The 24,401-nt window shown below is 39.5% G+C and overlaps 1 protein-coding gene across 2 annotated transcripts; it reads left to right on the top strand.

Annotated features, from left to right (window-relative positions):
* Positions 1-3,763: 3,763 nt before the first annotated feature.
* On the top strand, positions 3,764-7,513 carry LOC129187873 (SPEG neighbor protein-like). 2 transcript variants are annotated; one of them, XM_054787647.1, is made up of 5 exons: positions 3,764-3,894; positions 3,961-4,070; positions 4,494-4,801; positions 6,890-7,031; positions 7,259-7,513. In XM_054787647.1, exons 1-5 carry the CDS (start codon positions 3,892-3,894, stop codon positions 7,395-7,397), a joined length of 702 nt encoding a protein of 233 aa, XP_054643622.1. In that variant the 5' UTR covers positions 3,764-3,891; the 3' UTR covers positions 7,398-7,513. The 2 variants fall into 2 exon arrangements, with proteins under 2 accessions (XP_054643622.1, XP_054643623.1); XM_054787648.1 differs by having other exon boundaries at positions 3,873-3,894; positions 3,961-4,023.
* Positions 7,514-24,401: the final 16,888 nt, after the last annotated feature.

Below are 24,401 nucleotides of genomic sequence, written 5' to 3'. Positions count from 1 at the left end.
TAAAAATGGGGGGGGGGGGGGGGATTAAAATGGGGGAAAAATTTCAAGTGAGAAACCTCCATCCCTTTATAAACAACCTTGTGTGTATGCTACCAGTTTTTTTTTTTATTTATTTGGAGACTTTTTGAGTTTTCTCGAAGTACTCCAAGCTCATGAAATACCTTTGTGGATGCGCCATGAGGCCTCCAAGACAAGACTCTCAACAGGAAGGCCAGTAATTGGATTTTCAATCTCAGGAGATTGATTGATTTGTGCATGGTGTACAGTAGTTCAAGATAATATTCCACTCAACGGCAGAAGTAGAAAAACACCCCGGTGACCTCCATCTCACATCTTCAGTTCTTCTTAAGGTGAAATGTAGTTATTTAGTGAATCCATCATTTTATTCTTGGGCTCTGCATTGTGAAATTTGCATGACATTCAGAATGTACTTTGTTATTCTTCTTAAATAAGGAAGTACAGGAAGATACATGACACACATGGTATATTGGAGTACATTGTTGCCTTCGGTCATCCTCACAGAAATGCCAATTTAGAGGCAAAATTAATTTCCCTGAGGACACATGGCCAAGGGATTAATCCAATTATATCTCAAGTCATCTGTGATGCAGTGGTTTTCAACTGGTTTGGCTGCGGGACCCAACAGCACCCCTTATTGACAAGCGGGGACCCAAATTGCGGACATTTTTCAATGAACTCAATACAGTGTGCCAGCACAGAGAACGTGTCAGGAACAATACGTTTTCATCCCCTAACTCCAAATTATTTAACAAAAAGTGTCTGTTGAGATTTTTCCTTTTGCTCCCCCTAGCGTTTGATCTCTACTTGCTAGCTCAGCAAACAGACAACAGGTTCGCAACAACGACTTGAAATAAGTCCAATTTCAGAGCCTTTACTTTGAAGTACTGTAAAATTGAACATACGGAAATAAAGCATGTCAATTTATCTGCAACATGCAAAATAAACAGTATGCTTTTAAACAAATGCGCTAGCTCGATGCTAATTTCAAAATCCCTAGAGATTAGCGTTAGCAATTTTACATGGCGATTTCGAGCACCTCCGAATATGACAACTGAATAGATAACTACATTCCACTTCAACAGCTGACATATAATAAGCATAATATACTCACACGCAAACACTTCCTAAGGCTCAACAAGAGAGGACCGGCACATTCAACATCCTACCTGCAGTGGGCCGTACGTCTATGACAGCAGGTTCCAAGCAGAACTACAGAGCATTGTCGCCACCTATTGGAGAATTAATAGATGACACCCAACTGCAAAAAAAAATCCCCCTCGGAATAAAAGTGCAACTTGCAACCCACCAGTTGAGAATCACTGCTCTGATGTGTTCTAAAATAATTAAACTGTGATGGATCACCTTTCACACATTCGATTTTGTTTTGTTGGAGCCTACTTTGACAACGACTGCTAATATTCTGGTGTATCATTTAATGCCGTTGTTTGTATGGTGTATTTCTAATCATTATTGTCTTGAAAAACCGAATGAAATTTAAAGAAAAAAAAAGCGATTACTCTTTTGCTGCGTTATTCTGTGAGGTTAATTTGTTGACTGAGATTGTTGGTGATTATTTTACTGGTTCTAAATATTGTGATGCTTTTCTTAGGTTAATACTACCCTTTTTCTGCAGTAATTTGCCCTTTTGGGTCACAGGAGGTTTATATTAAGAGCATGGCACTGCAGTTTTGAAGTTCCACTCTATACGCCTGTGCAACATGTGGATTCAGTCACATTCTAGTCACTAACACGTTTATACTGTATACTCACACAGCAGGGGTTTTCTGACATATAACGATTTTGTATACTATCCTTGATGTATTTTGTGAAAGGTGTGTTGCAGTGATGATCATGATGAATGTTGCGTACTCACACTCAGCCATTCATACCGTGCTGGACTCCTCCAGCCCCCGCTGGCCTGTGTAATTGTTGTTTTTTTTTTGTCCCACCACTTCTATATTTCTGTATTACTGCGATTTCCGTGACTTCGTGGATTATTTCTATCTTGACTCAGATTACTTCTTTTGTGTAAAGTGGCCGCTGTTATGTCAGGGGTGTCCAAAGTGCGGCCCACGGCTGTTTTTTTTTTATCGGCCTGTGGCACATTCTATAAATATAATGACACAAAAAAACTAATAATAACAGCGACAATGGAAAAAACAGCAGTGATTAAATGACAATAAAGTAAAAAAAACTGGACACTTAAGTCATAATAAGAGAAAATGTAATCTTAAGAGAAAAAAAGTCAAACTTTTATGAAAATAAAATTGTAATATGCAGGAAAAAAAGTTTAATCATTAAAGGAAATTATTCATAAAAAAAATAAAATGAAAAACTTAATTATTAAAATTGTCATATTATAAGAAACAAACCATACAAAGTCTACATTTTTGGAAAATTAGATTGGGAAATAGTTGTATTATGACTAGAATAAAGCCAAAATATTATTGGAACAAAGTCATACTATAACAAGAAGAAAGTCTAAAAATACTTGGGGAAAAAAGAAGAGCAAGAAAGAGCAAAAACGGTAGAAACCAAAGTTGGATAATACACTTTTTCACCAAGGCTGAGATGCAAGCTGTTTTTCTTTCAAAATGTAAAACCTCTTAGTGTCTGCATCTGCATGAGTTGGTTTACAAAATGTAAACTATCAAAGTGGCCTCTGCATCCTTTGATTTTTTTTTTTGTTCCGTATGCGGCCATCGCTGGAAAAAATTTGGTCACCCCTGACTGACGTAGTCAGCGGTGAGAGAGCGTGCCATGGGTTGGGTTATTTTGCGTTTTTGTATGTTATGTCTCTTCTGAAATGTGTCAGTTTTCCTGAACAACTTGCGAGGAGCAAAGGCGTTGCAGTAATCCCCCGCCACTTTGTGCTTCAAATTTCACTTTATCACGGCTTTTCGGAAATATATTAATAAATCACGCTCTTCCGTGGTTGAATACGTGTAACTCTCTCGATTCTATCATGTGTGAGTCTACATTGTGTCTTATTTTCACGTATTATGTCCACGATATTGGCTAATACGAGTGTAAAGGTGACTGTAGGGGTGCTATTTCATGTCTAAACAGGTTTTCTATGATCTGACTGAAAATGTTTCATTTACAAATAAGGAATCCTACTTCACGGAAATTCACGGTTGGAACCGATTCACTGCAATAAACGAGGGATTACCGTGCAGTCATCCTATCACTCGGCTGCGTTGTGCGTGTGCGTTTGCGTGCATTCGTGCAAACGTGACAGACTTTACTTGTGCAGTGGGCCCAAGCGCGGTACGATCGGCCGAGATGAGTACGCCCTTAAAAAAACATTTTCTTAATTTAATGAATTGTTTGCTATTATGAATACATGAATGTGACTTCTCTGTCTGGTTCACATTTGTTAATTTATTGAGTGACTGTCACGGCTTCTGCTTTTTATGTTGTGAATTGTTTTGGCATGGAAAAGGGCATGACAGCAGGCTATGCAATAAAGGAAATATGACAAATTTAAGATTGCAACGTGGAAATGTTGTCCACCAGTAGACTGAATAAACAGTAGCTTGTTATGTTGACGGTGAGCACCTTCCTGAGTTTACTTCGGCCCTGAGCTTGCCCCTTACATGTTTCCAACATCCATTAACCAAACTATTAGCTGCTCCGAGGATTCTCAGGAGCATTTCATTATGAAGGCTAAATAAGGACAGGAATGTTTCATGTAACATTTGTTGTCAGTCTTCAAACACCAGCGCCGTGTGGAGTATTTCCCGATATCCATAGAAGGGGATGAAATATTCGGGGGATGAGATGTTACTCCTCCTGACCGTCAACATATAAAAGTGGTCTCACAATTCAATTCAAGACAGGAGGAGAGGTGGAAACGGCAGCGTTTACATGGTAAGTGATATTTAGATGCGAACAACTGAAATGTAGTTGAAAATGTTCATGTTGTGACTGCTGCAGATGTCCAAAGCAAAGGCTTCACCACTTCCTGCTGGGTGCAATCTGGACATCAACGATCCTCAGGTTCAGGAAGCCGCCATTCGAATTCAGGCCTCATATCGTGGCCACAGGTAGCAAAATATTCTCCATCTGCGCTGCCATGATATCGGAATGCCGTTTGAGATGTAGTCCAAAGCATGCAAGTGTTGATACTGCAGTACTGTCAAACTTATCTTGTGCACGCTGCGTCTGCAAAGATGTTTGAGTACAGAACAACTCTCAAATGTCTACTTCGCTTATCTGCACAAGGCCAGTGCTACAAATTCAAATATTCAGTGTGTGAGAAGTATTTTTTAAACTATTCCAATGCAACCGCCTTTTCAAGGCCCGAGACTGGAGTGGACCCACTCTACAGGCTTTTCCTCTCTCTTCCATTGTACATATGGTTTATTTATCACACACGGAACCCTGAAATAATCATGATAATGACCATTTTAGACAGCATTTTTATATACAAACAAGTCTCGTTCTGTTTCCCTATCGTCTTCTCAAAGGTCCCGAAAAGAGATGCGCGAGAAAGGCCCTCCTAAGATCCTACAGGACCTCAAAGATGTGGTTCTTGTTGAAGGCAGCGCAGCAAAGCTGGAGTGCAGAGTTAGTGCTTTCCCAGATCCGTTCATCACCTGGTACAAAGATGGAAAGGAATTAAAGGATGGTCCCAAGTACCGTTATGTTTTTGAAGACCCAGATTTTGTGGCACTTGTGGTTCGAGACGGGGTACTTGCTGATCTGGGCAAATACAAGGTGAACATCAAGAACCCTTTCGGGCAAACATCAGGATCTGCTTGTATTCTAGTGGAAGGTAGGTTTGCTGTCAAATTTCGATTTTATACTATAATAATATCATCTTTAACCTTATATTGTTCACCATATTGTCCTTAAGCCCTCAAGCTTCAGTGTTTTTTGTTGTTTAAAAAACGATTTCTATATATTTATTGGACCAGAACAGTGCTGCAAATGCACCAGGATCAGCTAAAAGGCCATTTTTCATCCGTTTTCCCAAAAAACGCACCTTTGTGTTCATACACATCTTTATTCAACATCAACAGCAACACACACTTATCTAGTAGAAAGGAACCCTTGAAAAAACAGAAAAAGGTGTGAAATGTTGCTGCTTACTTGAAATGAGAAACTGTACCACCATCTGGTGGACAATTGTAGCTTCACAAATACACAGGACTTGATGGAAGATGTACTTTGTGCCAATAGATGGTAATCACATGAGAAGTAGATGTTGAGAGTGGCGTGGGAACTTTATCTCAGCCATGGGAAGGATGAACATTTTGGGACACATCATCAGGAGTGTACCTTTGAATCAGTGGGTGTTTCGGCCTTTCAACACTAGACACCATCTTCAAAGGCGGCCATAGAGGGTGATCAAGCCTGAGCCTGTGCCCCATGCACAATCATGACTAAAGTAGTGCCTGGAAAGTGGAGGGAGATGACCTAGGCACTAAGGTCCCGACCTTAGTTGCTTGCCAATGTCAACGAGCATGTTCCAATCCCAGGCCATGGCTAGCTGTCCAGTTTCTGGTTTGGTAGCTGGTTGGTTAGGCTGTTTCTGTCCCTCTCGAACAAATGTTGGCACAGAGATGGAATTGGCAGCTCTCAAGGGCAAGGAGTTGATGGTGTCCTTCTTGCTCTCAAGGGCTGCTGCCAGACCTGATTGTGCCTCCAGGTTGAGCGGCCTTGTGTGAGGCTGGTCCTACAACTGGACAAGATGTGTTTGAGAGTCGCTGAATTTGTGCAGAGGGCACAGGTTGGGTAAAATAAAAAATATATTTTAAAAAAATATATATATATACAGTATATATATATACAAAATATCCATCGATGCTTAACGTTTTGGTTTTTTTTACCTTGGTACTTGGTCATTTTTAAAACAATACTTGTGTTATTTGGATCTTTTGACATGAAGTTGTATGACATCCCCATCAGCATTGGTGTCCATTACCAGCGACTTACCCCCCACTTGGTCTCTTAAGTCCAGTTCTGGTCGGATTTTGGTGATGAAGAACGTAGTTCCGCTTATTTGCTGGGGTCATTTAAGTGAAGAGTTTGGCTTCTCAAAAGAACACGCGTTCAAAAGAGTAATACGTACAAATGCCTTCTCAAAAAAATCAGACCTCACGAAATGCTCTGCGTTATGTTATGTCGCCCGCCGTACCCCTGTGCGCTGTCGCCTGTGCATTCACGTGCATGTGATGAAGGCACGCGCGGTAATACCAATCTTCTTCCGCGACGCCATCTTCTTCACGTATGTGTTAGACCACCCTTGTTTCTACAGTTTCTTGTTCATTTTAATGCCTGATACAAGTAAAGGTACCTTTGTTTGGACAAATATAACAATCACAACAAAAATCGCTCATACGAGTTCCATTTTTTGGCAGTACAATGCGATAGCTGTTCATGGAAGAACTGAAGTGATTTTGGTTATCGTCAAGAAAACCATGGAAGTTGCTAGATATCAGCTCCTAAATGAAACTCTTATGAGCTATATTTGTTATCATTATATTTGTACAAACAAAAGGGCCTTTAGGCATTACAAGGCATCAATCAACTGAAGAAACGAGGGATGGTCTAATCGTTTTTTCCGTGACTGTATATAACGCCGATTGTTTCGTGAAGTCAGATTTTTTTGAGAAGGCATTTTTGTGATGCAAATGTATTTCTCTTTGGAACGCGTATTGTTTTGAGAAGCCAAACTCTTTACTTAAATGTCCCCAGCAACTAAGCGGAACTACGTTCTTCATCACGGAAATCCGACCAGAACTGGACTTAGGAGACCGAGCGGGGGTTAAGTCGGTGTTAATGTACTACACTGCTGATGCGGATGTCATACGACTTCATGTCAAAAAATCCAAACTATCCCTTTAACGTGCTCTCCAAGTCCCTGCTAAGGTTTCTAAAGGCCCAGAAAACGTAAAGGCCAAGAGGGGAACAACAGTGGTTCTCAAGGCTGATATAAGTGGGGAGCCACCTCCAGATGTTGCCTGGCTAAAAGATGGAGATGACGTCGAAGAAGATGACAGGTATCCGACCCATCAATAACTCAATAACCTCAAAGGTTGAACACATTCCTTTCCAGCATGCTGCTCAAGTAATAATATGTTTGTATTTAAAATCAGTATGTGTGTGTTTTATTTTCTGATTTGACATTGCACAGCTAGAAGAATGAGAAGGATCACAAAAAAAAAATCAAACATGATCAGTAGATTACGAATAGTTTACTGATGAAAATACTACTACTGTCTTCCAGGATATTCTTTGATGTCGGAGACACCAACACAATTTTGACCATTAAAAATGCCAAATTGGCAGATGCTGGAAAGTACGAAGTGTTTGTGGAGAACAATCTTGGGACTGACCAGTCCTTTGCTCGAGTTGACATCGTCTGATGAAACCTGTCAAGCGCACAAATGCAAATGCAAATGCTAATGCTAATGCAATACCACCTGCTGGTCTTAAAGTGATGAAAGATTGTATTGATGCAGTTCCTTTTGATCCTGAGAATGTTCATAAACTCAACTTGAAAAGAAAGAATCTGTTTCCGTAAGACTTGTTTTTATTTTTTGGTTGTTTTCCTTTAAAGAAACTAGTTAAATATTCAGTATTCGCTCTATTTACTTTCATTACCGGATTTTCCGGACTATAAGTCGCTCCGGAGTATGAGTCGCACCAGCCAAAAATGCACGAGGAAGAAAAAAACATATATAAGTTGCACTGCACTATAAGACGCATTTTTGAGGGGAAATTTATTTGATAAAATCTGAGACCAAGAACAGACATTCCATCCTGAAAGTCAAGTTATCGTAATAAGAATAAAATGGAGGACAACAGGCTAAATAGGTGTCTGTTGACGTAAAGTGAATATGTGGTATGTTGTTGTTATAGTTTGTTAATTGTTTTGTTATATTTGTCAAAACAAAGATACCTTTAGTTGTACCAGGCATTAAAATGAACAAGAAACTGAAGAAACAACATTTTTTTCCATGACTGTAGGTGCATTTTTAGTATGAACTTCAGTCTATGCTCTTCTTTTCAAATTTTTGCTGTTTTTACTATTTAAACTTTCTTCTTGTCAATATTCTTCTGTTAAAATTCTGACTTTATTCCCATAATGTTTTGATCTTATTCCCACAATAGTTTAACTTTTTTCCCCCCACTCTATTTTTTTTTAATTACAACGTCATGCCCCATGTTTGTCTGCTGCCGCCTGTCGGCTGCGTTTTGTACTGCACGCTGTCGTGAGGCGGAGCTGATTGCACGCACCTGTTCTCAATCAGCCGCTCCTTCATTAGCTGCTGCCAAGCCACAGACTGACGCCAGTTCCTTCCTTGCGCTCACCTGTTCTGCGTCAGTCTTACCTGCGTTCTCGGTGACTTCCTACTGGTCTTTATCTCTGGAGCCTTAGCTGTTCCTGCGTGCTAATCACGCATTTGTCTGCCACTCGCGGAGTTCTGCTCCTTTTTCAGCAGCTATTTCAGTTCGTGGGTGCTCCTTTTCCTGCCTTTTTGTTTTTCCCGGCAGGTTTTTTTGTTTTTTTTTTGGCTAATGTCCAGTGCTGTTTTGTTGTATATTTTTGCAAACGCCTTTGTACCCTTTTTGCGATATCTCTTTTTGTATTAAATTGTTTTTTTGTAAGCTTACGACTTAGGAAAAAATAACGTATTTTTAAATATTTCAAACTCTGTGATACGAAAATGCTGTTATTTTTTCCTCATATTACAAATAGCATTTTTTTTCATGTAATATTTTTATTTTATTCTTGTAAAATTACAGCCGTTTTTTTCCATTTCTGCTGTTTTTCCCCCCGACTATTTCAACTTTCTTCTTGGAAATTTTCTTTGTGTAACATTATGGCTTTATTCCCAACTTAATTTTCCAAAAGCTAAAACTTTTTTCTTTAATATTTCAACTATATGCGACTAAAATGATTTTTCCTCAGAATATTACGACCATATTCTCCTAAAATTATGACTTTTTCTCATTCGATTACAACTGTTTTTCTCTTAATATTTGGACTTTCGGCCTGTAAAATTACTATGAATTTTTCCATTGTTGCTGCTGTTTTTGTGAATTTATATTTTTAGACTGTGCTGCAGGCCAATAAAAAAACTGCTGTGGAACACAAATGGCCCCCAATCTGCATTTTGGGACACTCCTGATACAAAACAAAACCTTGTAAAGATAAATTATATTTTTAGAATGTGCCACGGTTAAATAAAAAAAAAAAAGCCATGGCTCCCAGGCCACCCTTTTAGACAATAAAAACAATAAACAAAAAACACCCATTAACAGTTTTTTGTTTTTTTTAAGTGAAAAAACTGTAAATGTAATTGCAATAAATGGCATTCAGTTGATCTTTTTCACATTCTGTAATCATTTGCATAAGTTGAGTAAAAGGTCAAAGGGGTTAGGGTTACTGACATCTTATAATTAATTACTGCGGGGTACCAGGGTTTCCATGGTAGTAGTGGTAGCGGCATATCTCCCAGTGCCAGAGTTCAGAAGTATTGTAGCCGGTTCTGCTGAGCAATATTTGTAGAAATGATCTTTTCCCCCTCAGATATGAGCTCATATAAATGAAAGGCCAACCTGATAAGACATCAAAGCAATACATGCAATAAAAACTATCCTAGGATGTTGAAAGATTGACGTAATATAAGGGTTTTGAGGGAGGACGGAGGATCATGCTGCCACCTGAGCCATGCTACACATTAATCTACTCATGCTGAAGCCTGCCAGAAGGTGGCAGTATCAACCTCAGCCTTTTCCATCTCCCAATCTAAAAAAGTTAAGTGCAGAACGTGGCTGGCCTCCAGCAGTGAGAGACCAAAGAAAAGGGACGTCTTTCATTTCACGTGTTGCTGTAACCAAAAAATGTACGTCAGATTTTGTTTATAGCACTGTTCTTAAAGTGCACAAAAGCGGTTCTATCCCTGTGCTCGCTCGCTGTTCATGTCCAATGTTGTAGTGGTTGCACTTCAGTTAGATTGCTGATGGGGAGAGCATCTGTCTTGACCCAAGTTCAGTTTGGCCGGTATGACCATTCCATGTGTTCAGAAGGAGTGTGAAGCAGGCTGTCAGATTGTAAGAGAATATCAAGTGTCCAACCGGCGGAAAGTCAGTAGCGGGGGGCCTCATTCTTGCTATGTTTGGGTATTAATAGGAACAACGCATCACAAGAGGCATGCCGTGACAGAAAGTCTCCCAGATCAGCACGCTTTCAACTAAGTAGGCTAAAACATGGTGATGCGGCGTGAGGTCGTTGTTGCCCATTGGAAATGCTGTAACCTCATTATCGGTGTCGCAGCCTCTTGGATTGGACCGAGAGCCACCTCACATGCGCATCAATGACTGGGTGAAAAATTTGCCAGAGGGGTAATTTACGGCCTGACACTGCATTCGCAACCCCTTTGACTGAAGATGTTTGGAGGCGATTTGTCTTTGTTCTTGCAACTCTGACATTACATGTGACACCTTCATCGGCCGCTGGGGGCTTCAGGAAGGACAGAATTGCTTCTATTGTACATCTGGTATGATCACTAGACGAGACATCCACTTTTCCCTTTTTCCATCAAATGTTTACTTAAAACCCCAGGAGACTCTGGATGGAAACGCTACTGTGGCCAAACATCCTCCCATCCATTTTCGATGCCGCTTATCCTGATTAGGGTCGCAGGTGTATGCTGGAGCCTAGCCCAGGTACACCCTGGACTGGTCGCCAGCCAATCGCGAGGCACATGTAGACAATCATTCACACTTACATTCATACCTATGGACAATTAACCTAACATGCATGTTTTTGGAAAGTGGGAGGAAACCGGAGTACCCGGAGAAAACCCACACACCCACGGGGAGAACATGCAAACTCCACACAGAGATGCCCAAGCGGAGATTCTAACCAAGGTCTTCCCGATCTCCTGAGTGTGTGGCCAACATGCAAACCACTCAGCCACCGTGCGGCCCATGGCCAAACATAATGTACCAAAAAAGTTCAAATGAAAGATGACAGGCATCAGAAGAAGGATTTATGGGACAGAGGTGGGAGCAAGTCAGTGTTTTGCAAGTCTCAAGTACGTCTCAAATCTTTAATCTCAAGTCTCGAGTCAAGTCATAAGCAAAGATGTGCAAGTCAAAGTCTCAAGTCAAGTCAGGACAAGACAAGACAGATTGAGTCAGTCTGAAGTCTGAGGCCTTTGAAGACATTTTGTGTTCTTAAAACCCTTCTCTCGCATATGCCGTCTGACGGTTATTGGACTGCACTCAGCACCAGTAACAACCTTCATTTGGGACGAGGATCGTCCTGTCTTGACGGACAGCCAATCGGTTCCTCCGCCGGTGACATTTTATTGGGTCTACCACTTGACATTTTTGTTCCATAACCCTCAGGATCTTTGAAGAAGTTTCAAATGATGTCTTATTGCGTCCAACCTCAGCAGCAATGGCACGCTGCGAGAGGCCCTGCCTAGGCAGCTCAACAATCCGAGCACGTTCAAAGAGAGAAAGCTTTTTGCCTTTACCGCCAAGAGATCATGACAGCGTGAATACTTGTCAGAAAATGACACCGAATCCACATTTTTGTGAAGACTCTGACTTTTAAAGGCTGCAGTCTTAAACTTTTGATCAGCTGATGAACAGCCTATTCCAATTTAATGGTCGTTACCTCCGCCAAGCACAGTACGAAGGGTATGTTTTTGCCGGCATTTATCTGGTTGTTTGTTTGTGTTCAAAATAACTTAAAGTTATGAATGGATTTGGATGGAATGTTCAGGACTTGTCGGAAATGGGTTATGGAAGAACTGATTACATTTTGCCGGTGGTCTGGATCACCGTTTGTATCAAGAAATTTTTTCAAGGATTCTTTAAGATTGCGAGATAGGACCATTTTCGGCATTTGTTCATATAACTCCATAAAAAATAAAAAATACAGGTTTCCAACAGATTCTACAAAATGTCAAAGACTGATCCAAAACATGTGGGATTATTATTTTGGTGTGAATCACAATGTGTGGATGGCAGATGCCTTCGCTCTCCAAGTGCTTCTCTAGTTTTCAATTGCTTACTCAGCATTTTTTTTGTCTCATTCCCATTTTTTCTTTAGGCATTTTGAAGCTCTACTCAGATTCTCCTTAAGGTCCAAAAGTGCAAAATGTAAATTCTTGCAATTTTTCAACTGATTTAAAATTTTGATCAGGAGTGTATTATCGCTTTGCGGTGACTCCACACTGCTTTTTAGTTTCTTAACTTTATGTGTATGAAAATAATGGGGGGGGGTGGTATGGCAATGTCGAGAGAGTCTGATCAGTTCCCACTCAGCAGCTCTAACAGGCTATTTTGAACACACTGATGTGTGTAACATTAGAAGAGGTAATGCCCTGAGCAGCGCGATGTTTTTTTACACTACAGGCTTCACCTGCCCAGTTCCTTCACACGTGTTTGCACACAAACTTTTCAACTTGGGACCAACGAGGTATGCCTCAACCAACATACCCGAGCTATAATGACTCTCCCTCTCGTGACTTTGTCCACTGTCACCCCTGGCTAATATAGTCAACAGGCCAAAGCCACTGGGAATAACAGTAGAAATCAGGTCATATTTATTTTCGGGTAGAAAAACAGGGTCAAATTGAAAGTATTTTTTGAAAAACATGATAAATGCTATAACTATACTTAATTCAAATATTAATCCATGTGTCTAACCAGCAAATGGCTGATATTATACAGTACTTTATTATAGCTTTAGTGATGCTATGCTCCTTCTTCATGCTCTCAAATTAATGTTAGTAAATATGAATTGTAAATGCTGTACAGTAATACAATGTGATTACAATATATATGCAATGTTTGAATCTCCATGTTTAGTTTCCCAAAGGAAATTGGTGTAAATGTAAACCAAAGCAGTTTTTTTCGGGTAAAAACAGATCATAAATAACATTTACATATCCTTGAGTAATATTATTTGTTTATATTTGTTGCTATTACTCATCGGTGCAACTTGTGCAGTGTTAACACTTTCACACAAAGTGAGATGACAGGTTGACTATGCCCCATACTGAGGCAACAGATTTTCTATCATCTGAATGGCGGGCTAATGCTTTAGCTGACAGCTCTGACTACTCTTCTTGGCTCGGCTAATTTTTCAAAGTTTTCATCCTTGTAAAAAAATCAATCTTCACCACCTCAACACCAGCAGATGGGAGTCTTCGACTAAGCTTCTTTCCAAGAAAATGCATTTGAAACAATATACTAGATTCATATACCTCATTCACTGTCAATGTCTTTAGCTTGTATTTTTCTTACATAGTAATAGTAATTATCATACTGATAATAAAACAATACCATTAACATTATCTGATACTATTATTGTCAAATAGTACTACGGAGCTGCTTCCAATATCGGTATCGGTTGATATCGGTATCAGCAATGAAGTGCTGGACAATATCGCATATATCTGCTTTTGGCAAGGAAGCTGATATTGAGCATTTGTAAACATTACGGTATGCACAGTATTACTATCATACTGTGCATGGCACAATGAACAGGTGTATCTGAAACCTCATTTACTGTTCTGTGACGCCTATATGTGTATTTCCATTTAGGCACATACAAAACATTTAAAAAATCATCAGAAAAATCTTGTATGTGTATTCATATGTTCAGTGTTGGTATAGATCCAAAATACATAACACAACATTGCACTGATAATTTACTACCTGACTAGCTCTGCTGCTGAAACGTAGACTTAAACCTTGTTATGCAATGTCTTCTAACCTTTTGCTGCAAAGCAAAAATAGAAATAGTCAAGGAATACACAACATGTCGTACAACAGCAGGGGGCCAAAACTGGCAGAAACTCAACATCAGTTGGCATGACGCACCAGTGGCTGTCACTGCTTATGCAGCAGCCATAAAGCAAATGAAAGACTTCTGGTAAGCAAGTCTAGCAGTCCCTCTCTCTCATATATATATATGTATATATATATATATATATATATATATATATATATATATATTCATTACTGCTTGGGAAGACTTTTAGCAAGAAAGCCGCTCGTGCAGCAACATTTGCATGATCAGAGAGAGGTCAGTCATGTTCAATAAGAGCTCTTCTCACCATCTCCATTCTCGTTATTCCAAAATGCGCATGATTGGGTTGTACAGTCGTCCCTCACCACTTCGCACGTTGAATTTACGCTCACGTTTTTCAAAAAACATATTAATCAATAAATCAGGCTGTTTTGTGGTTGAATACGGCCTGTTTGTAGTCATACAATATCGGTATTTAAGAAAATGCTACATGTTTTGGGTCTAAATTAAGCATTTTCAAGCATAAAAATGGCTAAATCAACCAAAATAAAAATATAAGGCATTCAAAAGACACATTCAAAGATGTCTGACGTTGATTCTACACTGGTCACTAGGTGTCAGTAACATTACTGTAATATTCGGTGACACACACACAAGGATCAGAGCAACAGGCTTTTATTGGAGGTTTGAATTATTTCACAACAGGCACACTAATTACTAATGAAAACCCCTAATAAAAACAAGGGTTACTTTTGCGGCTGTTACCCACACAAAGCTGAATCTCAGACTATAGGACGACTATAGGGGTGTTATATCATGTGTAGGGGGCTCTAGTAACGTTAAAACCCATATTTAGAAGGTCGTAAACTGGTTTTCTACTTTGCGGAAATTCACTTGTCACAGTTGGGTCTGGAACAAATGAACTATCATTAAAAATTAACAAATCATAATAGCCCTGCGACTGACCTGTGAGAGGCATACCCCTCTTCTCGCCAAGTCAGCTGGCATAGACTCCAGCAGGAGGACCATAAACAATGTAGAAAATGGTAGATGAAACAATTAACTGCATTTCATTAAAAAAAATGCCCCAAAGCCATGTGATGTGTAAAACACGCTTGGCTTGAAACTAATATCTTGTAGTGTTGAAAAGCACTCTATTTGCAGCGATGTCATAGGCAGGACACAATGAGTTTTCCAGAACCGATGAAGCAAATGGGATGTCACTGCTTCACAAAATAATGAAAACAGTAGCTCCATTTTGGCATCAGGACAAAAAAAACCACTTGAACAGTAACAGAAAATCAAGGCGTCTGAACAGACTGAATTGCAATGGCCAGTATTATACGGCTAGATAATGTGTCAAAGGTGATCCACGCTGTAAATCACATCAAACTTCATGCCTACTTCTGCTAAGACAGCCTTTGCTCATCTGTCACCCCCTAGTTGAAATGAGACAGTTGATACTAATTCTTGCATTATATGGGAGTGGATTGTTGGTGAACGCCATCATAGGTATCAAGTGGCCAAGGTGTTCTCAGTTGTCACCTCCAGATTTATGTATTAGTTCGGCCTTTCATAGAGATTTGATATTTCAAAAGTTATTTGTCACTTCTTTCCAAGCCCCCAAAATAAATGGCTCGGCCTCTGAGAAAAGTGGGGGTGGAGTCAAGGGCTCAGTTTTGGTTGTGACAAGTTGTCATGTCAATGTGCATGCTGCTCCTGTTTCGCAGGCAGGCTGGGGTCTCACTCACTCCTCCTACCTTTGCTGCGAATATTCACTCTACATGGACGCTACAACTCACCAGCAAGTCATTTGGACTTTGGAGCTACAGCAGGACCCTGATGCATCATATGGAGCGTAAACTCTGACTACGAACACGATTACTTTGGGAAAAAGAAAACCACTCCCGATGTATCTGGAAAAAACAGAGCAGACAGAAGTCTCTGGTGAAGGGACACTCTCAACTGACAGCATGCTTTCAGAACAATGCCAAATTCCTAAATTAACAAAAGCTGCAGATTTAATCCTCTCCTCTACCGGAAGGGCTGAACTTGACTTAAATGTCCTTGCAGAACTTGCCAGCCAAGAAATGAACTCCTCCAAACTTCGCATGGAACACTGTAACAGCTACGAAGATTATACAGATACCAGTCAACCCTGCACTTACTGCAATGGAGACAGATTCGAGACGTATTCAGAAATTGGCACAATCTTGGAATGCGACACTGTCCACGATAAAACTTTGAGGTTGAGTCAGCAATTAGAAGGATATGCTCAACACTGTGAGTGTTGTAAAACTTCTCTGACCTCTGAGCACTGCGTTAATCATAGTTTCTCTCACAGTGATAGTCCATGTTGTGAACACTGCACAGAGCAACAGGTATTCCAACAGCATGAGCCCACAGATTATCCATCTGGGTCTTTCGACTTAGCGGTAGATAAATTAGATGTGAACTGTGACAGTTTTAAGCAGGGAGAAACCTCTAATTGTATGTCTGAATACGTAGAGCACCCGGTATTGTCACAACAATACAAGCCCTCTGGCATGCAGTACAAGTTCCTTGAGGCTTTGCCAGAATCATCAACAGAGGACCGTGAGAAACATGAGATGACCGGTTTCATACCCAACGCTTCTGAGTCAGTGGATGGAGCAGACTGCGGTGCTGAACTTTGTGAGTATGATGACATCCAAAATCATAGTATCACAGAAGACAATGATGAGCGATATTCAACAGATGATGGCCAGGAGGAGGGCAGTGTATCAGAATATGTTAACTGCTTGCACTTACATAGAGCACAGATGCAAGTTTATTATGATGAAAGTGAGAGACATACGGACTTTGAGAGAACTTTTGAGCAGACAACTAAAGCAGATGTGTCTAAAGATCACCATTACCCAAGGGGATATGAGGACTCCAACCAAGACTATGAAACAAGTCAGCAGGGTAGGACATCAGAGCAGAACAACTCAGACAAAACCTATGAGGGGTTCTTTATCGAAGAGGAGGATAGCGCCTCAGACTGCTCGTCTTCTGAAAGCAAATCCTTTAAGACTTGCTCTGATGACTGTGAAAACTGCTTGGATTCATCAGGGGAATCTGAGAAAGCTCAGGAAGATTCAAGCGATGAGCAGACCCAGTGGGATTCATTTGAGGATGATGAAGACATAGAACAGGGCAACATGCGACAGAGAATGAATGATGAAAAGAAAACCCCCACTTCTGATTTTGTTGTTGAAGATTACTTTGATTTTTTTGACAGGGGTGACTATCGTAGCCCTGCTTTTACACAACGGCAGCATTACATCTCTTGCTTTGATGGCGGAGATATCCATGAGTGCCTGCATAATGAACAACTAAAGGAAAAGAAACAAGCACAAAATATGTATAAAGTGCAAGAAATCCATCCACAGGTAACTGAAACATGCTTTTATTCTTCTGAAAACGCATGTGACAATATTTACGGTTGTCTGAGAAGGGACACCAAATGTATGTCTTGCAAGTCGGATGCCCAACTCGAAGAACTGAAAGCAGAAAATGAACTTGATGATGATCTTTATGAGGGGAACAATGTGAATGACGACAACACTTCTGGTTCCACACCTGAATCTGAGATCTGCCTGTCTCCCGAGGATGATGAGAATGTGGATGCACCATATGTGGACAACATCTATAAAGGCAATAGCACTGATATCTTAATCTCTGAATCTCCTGAAAAGACTACTTCTACTACTCATAATGAACAACCAGCTACCAACAACACATTGTGCTGTCATCAAGATATGTTTAGTGATTGTTCAGAGAAAGAGTCATATTGGGCTCTCATAGACAGCGGAATTGAGACATTTGACTCCGGGGTTGAGGAATACTACGCATATCAGATTAAAAGCATTGACATGGTTATTTTAAATGACCAGAAAATCAATACAAGAACATCATCATGGAGTGAAGATCCATTGGTTACAGGCCAGAACAAGATCGACTTCCAGTATGTTGAAATCCAAGAAGATTTCTCTAACAGAGGACAATGCAAAGACTCAAATGGAGATTCTTTATCAAATGAAATTTCAAGAGAAGTAGGAGCAGATATTATTCACAGTGTGGTGTCAGAATATCACAAGATTGAGGAAGGGGACACGAGGACTGAGGAATCCGAGGAGGAGAATAGTGACAGTGACTTCTACGAGCTCTGTGATTGCGAGTACTGCATCCCACCAAAAAAGCAGGTAAATACTTTTTTGATTTGAAGCAGCATGTTTAATGATTCAGCTCAAACCTCAAACCTTAGGCGCACTTCACACCTAAAGTCCGGCATGTGCTCAAGTTTAGCGGGCTTCCACTGTTTTGACACAATAACAAGGCTCACAGACATTCACTTGAAATATCCTGTGCATGCTTCAAATCAGATGTATTTTCCTGTCTAACACCTTGGTATTGTTGTTTTATTCCCAGACATCAGCGAAAGCGCTGCTCCCACAGATGAAATCCAATGATACAGGGAAGATCTGCGTCGTCATTGATTTGGATGAAACCTTGGTGCATAGCTCATTTACGGTAAGACCTGTATTTGTGCGCATTGTATACATTTGATTGATGTGATCGAAACCACGATATACAGTCGTTCCTCATTTATCGCGATTAATTGGTTCCAGACCCAATCACGATAAATGAATTTCCGCAAAGTAGGATTCAATATTAGTCAATTGAATATTTTCATAAAAAGAGCATAGAAAACCTGTTTATGACTTTCAAAATAGGGCCGCACCGTGGCCTAGTGGTTAGCATGTTGGCCACACAGTCAGGAGATCGTGAAGATCTGGTTTCGAATCTCCGTTGGGCATCTCTGTGTGGAGTTTGCATGTTCTCCCCGTGCGTACGTGGGTTTTCTCCGGGTGCTCCGGTTTCCTCCCACATTCCATGTTAGGTTAATTGCCGACTCTAAAATTGTCCATAGTTATGAATGTGAGTGTGAATGATTGTTTGTCTATATGTGCCCTGCGATTGGCTGGCGACCAGTCCAGGGTGTACCCCGCCTCTCACCCGAAGTCAGCTGGGATAGGCTCCAGCTAAGGTAAGCAGCATAGAAGATGGATGGACTTTCAAAATACAATTCTTACCATTATTAGAGCCCTGTAGACATGAACTAACACCCCTATAGTCACCTTTACACGTCTATTATTCTTTTTTTACACCACATTGCCCAACTGTAATGCGCAGGCTACGGGACATAAGAGACGGTTGCCGCTTTAAACATAGCATGCTGCTGAGCAGTTAGCCTCCAATTTGTTAATTCTAAACTTAAGAAAGGGTTTCAAATGGAGAGGACAAGAAGGACTAAGTTACAAGCCAATAACTTACCACTTCCACACAGAATGGGAAGCAATCTTTTTTTCGCCGTTATATCGGACATGCCATGGCTGACTCCATGTAGTGTTAAGGTAATGTAATGTAATGATATCTTGTCTTATCAGTGTAACATTATTTATGCCTAGTGACCAGAATTCTGCATATAACTGTCTTTCACTATGTTTTGACTAATAATAGGCCATAGTCAACCACGTAACAACAATCATTCATTGATTAATACATTTTTTAAAAACTGCTATAGAGTGAGGGAGTGATGCTCAAACAGCGATGCAGTGAGGAACGATTGTATTGTTATTCTATACTAAACTAATTAATTAATTTATAATGAATCAATCACTTATATAAAGTACCTTGTAAATAAATAATAAAGAAGACATATAGTACTATTTATGGTGTACAATAGCTAATTAAATATCATCTAATATAAAATAAATATTAAATTAAGTAAAAAAAAATAAATACATATAATATAAATCTAAAAAATGTATATATTAAACATTCAACTATCTATAACCATAGTGATTTGTACAATACTTTCGTGAGTAATGCAACACATTAGAAACAAAAAACGACCGATTTGTACCTGTGTGCCATCCAATTTCAAAATGTCAAACACTGCGTATTTCATCAGGGACTAAACACATCACAATGCCACAGCACATCATTTGATGCAGAACATCAGACAACAAAAACTAGTGGATGGGAAAAACGGTTTCACAACAACCAGTAATAGCAATTAAAACAATTAACATGACCCCAATGAAGTTAATTCTAAACACCTACATGACATTGCATTTAATTATATACAGGATAATAATAGTCAAAATCACATCATCATAATAACAAATTATACCACAAAGCAAAGTGCAATTCAAACTCCTAGAACAACCCACTCTAACACATTAACATCTATATCATTTGGTCTGCATCTTTATTCTTAACTTCAGGGTAGAAATACACTCGTGATCAAAATTTTACTACCAGTTGACATGGGACTATGCTCGGCCCAAATGAAGGTTACTGGTGCCCAGTGCAGTCCAATAACCATCGGATGGCATCTGCGAGAGAAGACTTTTATGAACAAAGAGCGTCTTCAAAGGCCTCATCTCCTTAGCGCCACAAAATTGCTCATTTGGAATTTGCACGAGAGCACCAAACTTGGGACATTGAAAGGTGGAAGAAAGTTTTTTTTTCTCTGATGAGGAATAATGGAACCTTGATGGTCCTGATGGCTTGTAATGGCAGTGGAATGTTTTTCGCATGGCACAGTACAGGGTGCGCCATCATGATCTGGGGTGCTTTTTCAACAATGGAACAATGGAACTTCAGCTGGCTATGTGGAAATGTTGCAGGGGGCATCCCTCATGACTGAAGGCCCTCCAGGACAACGCTGCAGTTCACAATGCCCGGCTGACAAAGGAATTCTTTCTCTTTTGGACCATCCTACGTGTTCCTCTGATCTATATCCAGTTGAGAACATTTGGGGATGGATGGCAACGAAAATTCACAAAAATGGACATCGACACTGCCATCTAGCATGCCCAAACCAATTTTTGATTGATTAACAAGAATGGCCCCGCTACTCATTACTGAGTCCTTTTTTGAATTTATTTCTATTGTAAAGAGGTTTCGGGGGGGATTTTGAGCTATGGTCTTAAACTTTTGATCAACCCTTGAACAGCCTATTTCAGTTCAATGATTGTTTGCAATAAATTGCTTACTCAAAACATTTTTTTTCTCACTCCAATTTCTTCTTTTTGCATTTTGAAGCTCTGCTTAGAACCTCCTTAGGATCCAACAGTGTAAAATATAAATTCTTACAATTCTTCAACTAGTTTTAAAATTTTGATCAGAAGTATATGTGTAAGCACTTGGTGTAACTTTCTAAGGAATGATTTACCAAGAAAAGTAATCAATTCTAAAAGTGACGTCTTCTGTGTCTCCTCAAATGATGTCAGGGATTCCAAGTGAAATGAAGTCCCACTGCGGTTACAGACTGTCCTGAAAGATGTCACTGGATATAGCCATGTGATACTAACCATGTGTATACAGGCTTAGACTGTGAAGTTGATGATTTACACAAAGTAATATCAACTTATATAATAATAACATAATTTGAACACACATCCACAAAGAAAACAATATAAACCATCCAAATGCAATGTGGCTTTGTCTTTTTTTACTGTCTCAAATCAAACATTGTCATTTTACTAGACAGACGTTGCAGGCATGATAAAACAACACTTTGCACTTTGTTACTATTTTATTGGCTGTTAGCCCAAATAAAAGGACTTGGACACTACTACTAGCCGATCAATAAAGCTAATTTGTGAAATCAAGGGGTTCTTAATCATAAAACAAAATATAAAAGTAAAGAGAAGTCGCTGTTGCCATGTGGTACATTGCTCCGCACTAGCCACAGAGTTCCATGTATAGTTCTGTGGCTATGATATTACCTAAAGTGGGATTTGAATGTCAGGCCGTACATCACATGAACTGAGTTGAACCCTTCTAGTTTATTGCCATCAGCTGATTAAACATATGTTGACTAAGAAATAATTTAATGTCTTTCACGATTTCATTTTTTCATGGTTCATGATTCCTGTCCAATGTAGTGTATACATTTAATTGGGCAGTGAACTGGAGTCCATCCTGACATCTAAATAATCGTACCGCTGTATATGATTAAAGGACTGGCAGAGAATACAGGGGGTCATCGAGTTATGGACGAGTTCCGTTTCTCGACTGCAGTGTAAGTTGAGTTTTGGTGGAAGTCGGAACACATGAAGGACATAAAATACGGTAATAAAACACTAAACACAAGAATGAAATTAATTAGTGTTTCAAGTTTAGTTTTTCCCTAAGTTCATATTTCTCTACTCTTGTAGAAAACTATTGTATGACATTTTTGGGTAGCATGTTATTGTTAACTTTATGCGTTATTTTAGCGGTTTGAAAATTTACTAAATCAGCAAATTTTTATATTTGTGATTGAGTATATCACTGATTGATATACAAATTGAACAGTTTTGGTCCCAATATTGACCCTTGGGGTACTCCACATGTAATATTTAAACTTGCAGATGTGTATTCTCCTAGCTTTACAAATTGCTTCCTGTTAGCTTTTAACCCAAATCAAACCTAATGCTCTGATTCCATATACCTTTCTAATTTTATTGTTAGCATGTCTGATTAATTGTATTGAAGGTTTTTGTAGGATCTATAAATACTGCAGCTGCACACTTTCTGTGGTCTATATCGTTAGTAATTTCCTCCGTGATTTCCAAAACATGGCATTTTGTGAATGTGACATGTTCCCAGACTGTGTGTGCAGCTGCTGTTATTTTGGCAAGGTTCGGCTGACAGTAGAGTCGTCCCTCGCTGTATTGCGGTTCGAATATCGCTCCCTCACTATATCACAATGATCGCTGTTTCATGGTTGACTATTCCCTACTATTGGGTACTACTATATAAGTGACTATTGGGTGTTATTTCATGTTTGCAGGGCTCTAATAATGTTAAAACCTGTATTTGGAAAGTCATGAATAGGTTTTTATGCTCTAACTACAAAAATATTCCTTTTATTAATATTGAATCTTACTTTGCGGGAATTTACTTATTATGGTCGGGTCTGAAGCCAATTAACCACGTTAAACGAGGGACGACTGTTGCCTGTTTTGTTTTTGTAATAAAGAGTTGGTCGACCACCTCCTCGTCATCCTTGCCGATACATTTAATGTATCAATAATGTGTTCAATCAATCGGTTTGGATGCTCTCAGCTGTACCAGTAAACTGCATAAAAATGTTGAATCTAAAAATATATATACAATGCAGAGAATACCAAAAAACAAAACATGAGAGTCTTAAACGCTGAGTGTCACAATGACATAACTACCACTGTCTGATATCCACGTGGTAGCTTATTTAAAAGAAGTTGACATGCTCCATGAGAAATATAGTCATCTGTGATTTGTTACCTTTGATTAAATATAACATGATAAATACTAGTTTTTAATCTTTATTCCTAATATTTGTTTTTCTTCACCAGCCAGTGAACAATGCTGATTTCATCACTCCGGTCGATATTGATGGAACAGTTCATCAGGTATGCTCCTCATACATACTGTAGTACTGTACATGTGCATTTCTGTGTCGTCTTAAAAAAAACAGATGCTTTTGGTCCCAGTGTGATTGCTTTAGTTTTATTGAGAAGCCCGAGATGGAACCTTATCTCTCTAACAGCAGGCAGCTATTTCAGTGTCTTGTACCACAGGAGGCCCCACAGACATCACTGACCATCAATCTCACTCTGTGGGGTGTATTATTCCCCAATTTGTGCTGAGGAATGGCATCACAGTGAATAGTCCCCATGCAGGATTTGTTTTTGTTGTGCTGTTGTCCAAAGGGCATTGGTCTGTTTGAAATAATCCAATATTGGCTTGTTCAAGTGGGAAAACAACTTCAGTGGTAACTCGGTTTTCGTTGAATTTGTTCCAGAAACCTTCTGGACAATCGAGGCAATGTTTCTCATATAATGTAAATCAAATTAATCTATTCCAGACACCCAAAATATTCTCAAAAATACATTTTATGGACAATAATTATAGTTTAATATGCAGAAAAAAATGCAAAGTATTTATAAATAATGAATGGATAGAAGTTGATGCGGACTAAAAAATGCATGGACTGTTTGTCAGCAACACAGGCTTCTTTGTTCACAGGCATTTTAGTATTAAGTAGCATTAAAGCAGTGCTTCAGTGCTACTTAGTCAGTGGGGGCATGAGAGGCAGGGGACACTAATGACATTTCTTCAAGGTTGGCAGGTGTTTCAGTGTCTTTTTTCATGCTTGAATGATGCTGGTGCCAATGGTTTGTACAGAAAATGTATTTTACAGGTTCGCTGTAGTATTTCTGGCAATGGCATGACAAAAAAATTGAGAACCACCAGTTTAAATGATATGTACTGACTATCCAGAGCTTTATCATTTACTTATAGGCCAATTAGTTCTGTGTCTCTTTCTCTGTGTTCAATATATTATATCTATATTTAGTGCTACGACTGAATTAAGTTGTTTGATGGCTCCTATTTCTGATCTTTTTGTCTTTCTACCCAGGTTTATGTGTCCAAGAGACCCCATGTTGACGAATTCCTCAGGCGGATGGGAGAAATGTTTGAATGCATTTTATTCACTGCAAGCCTATCAAAGGTTAGCTGGCTC

The sequence above is a fragment of the Dunckerocampus dactyliophorus genome, chromosome 9, assembly GCF_027744805.1.
Source record: "Dunckerocampus dactyliophorus isolate RoL2022-P2 chromosome 9, RoL_Ddac_1.1, whole genome shotgun sequence".
NCBI lineage: Eukaryota > Metazoa > Chordata > Actinopteri > Syngnathiformes > Syngnathidae > Dunckerocampus > Dunckerocampus dactyliophorus.
The sequence above is the reverse complement of the archived record's forward strand: the minus strand, read 5'-3'. Positions and strand labels throughout refer to the sequence as shown.

Coding starts and splice junctions, on each gene's coding strand:
- LOC129187873 (XM_054787647.1), top strand. Junction 4,071..4,493: donor GCCTCATATCGTGGCCACAG/GTAGCAAAATAT, acceptor GTCTTCTCAAAG/GTCCCGAAAAGAGATGCGCG. Junction 7,032..7,258: donor GACGTCGAAGAAGATGACAG/GTATCCGACCCA, acceptor ACTGTCTTCCAG/GATATTCTTTGATGTCGGAG.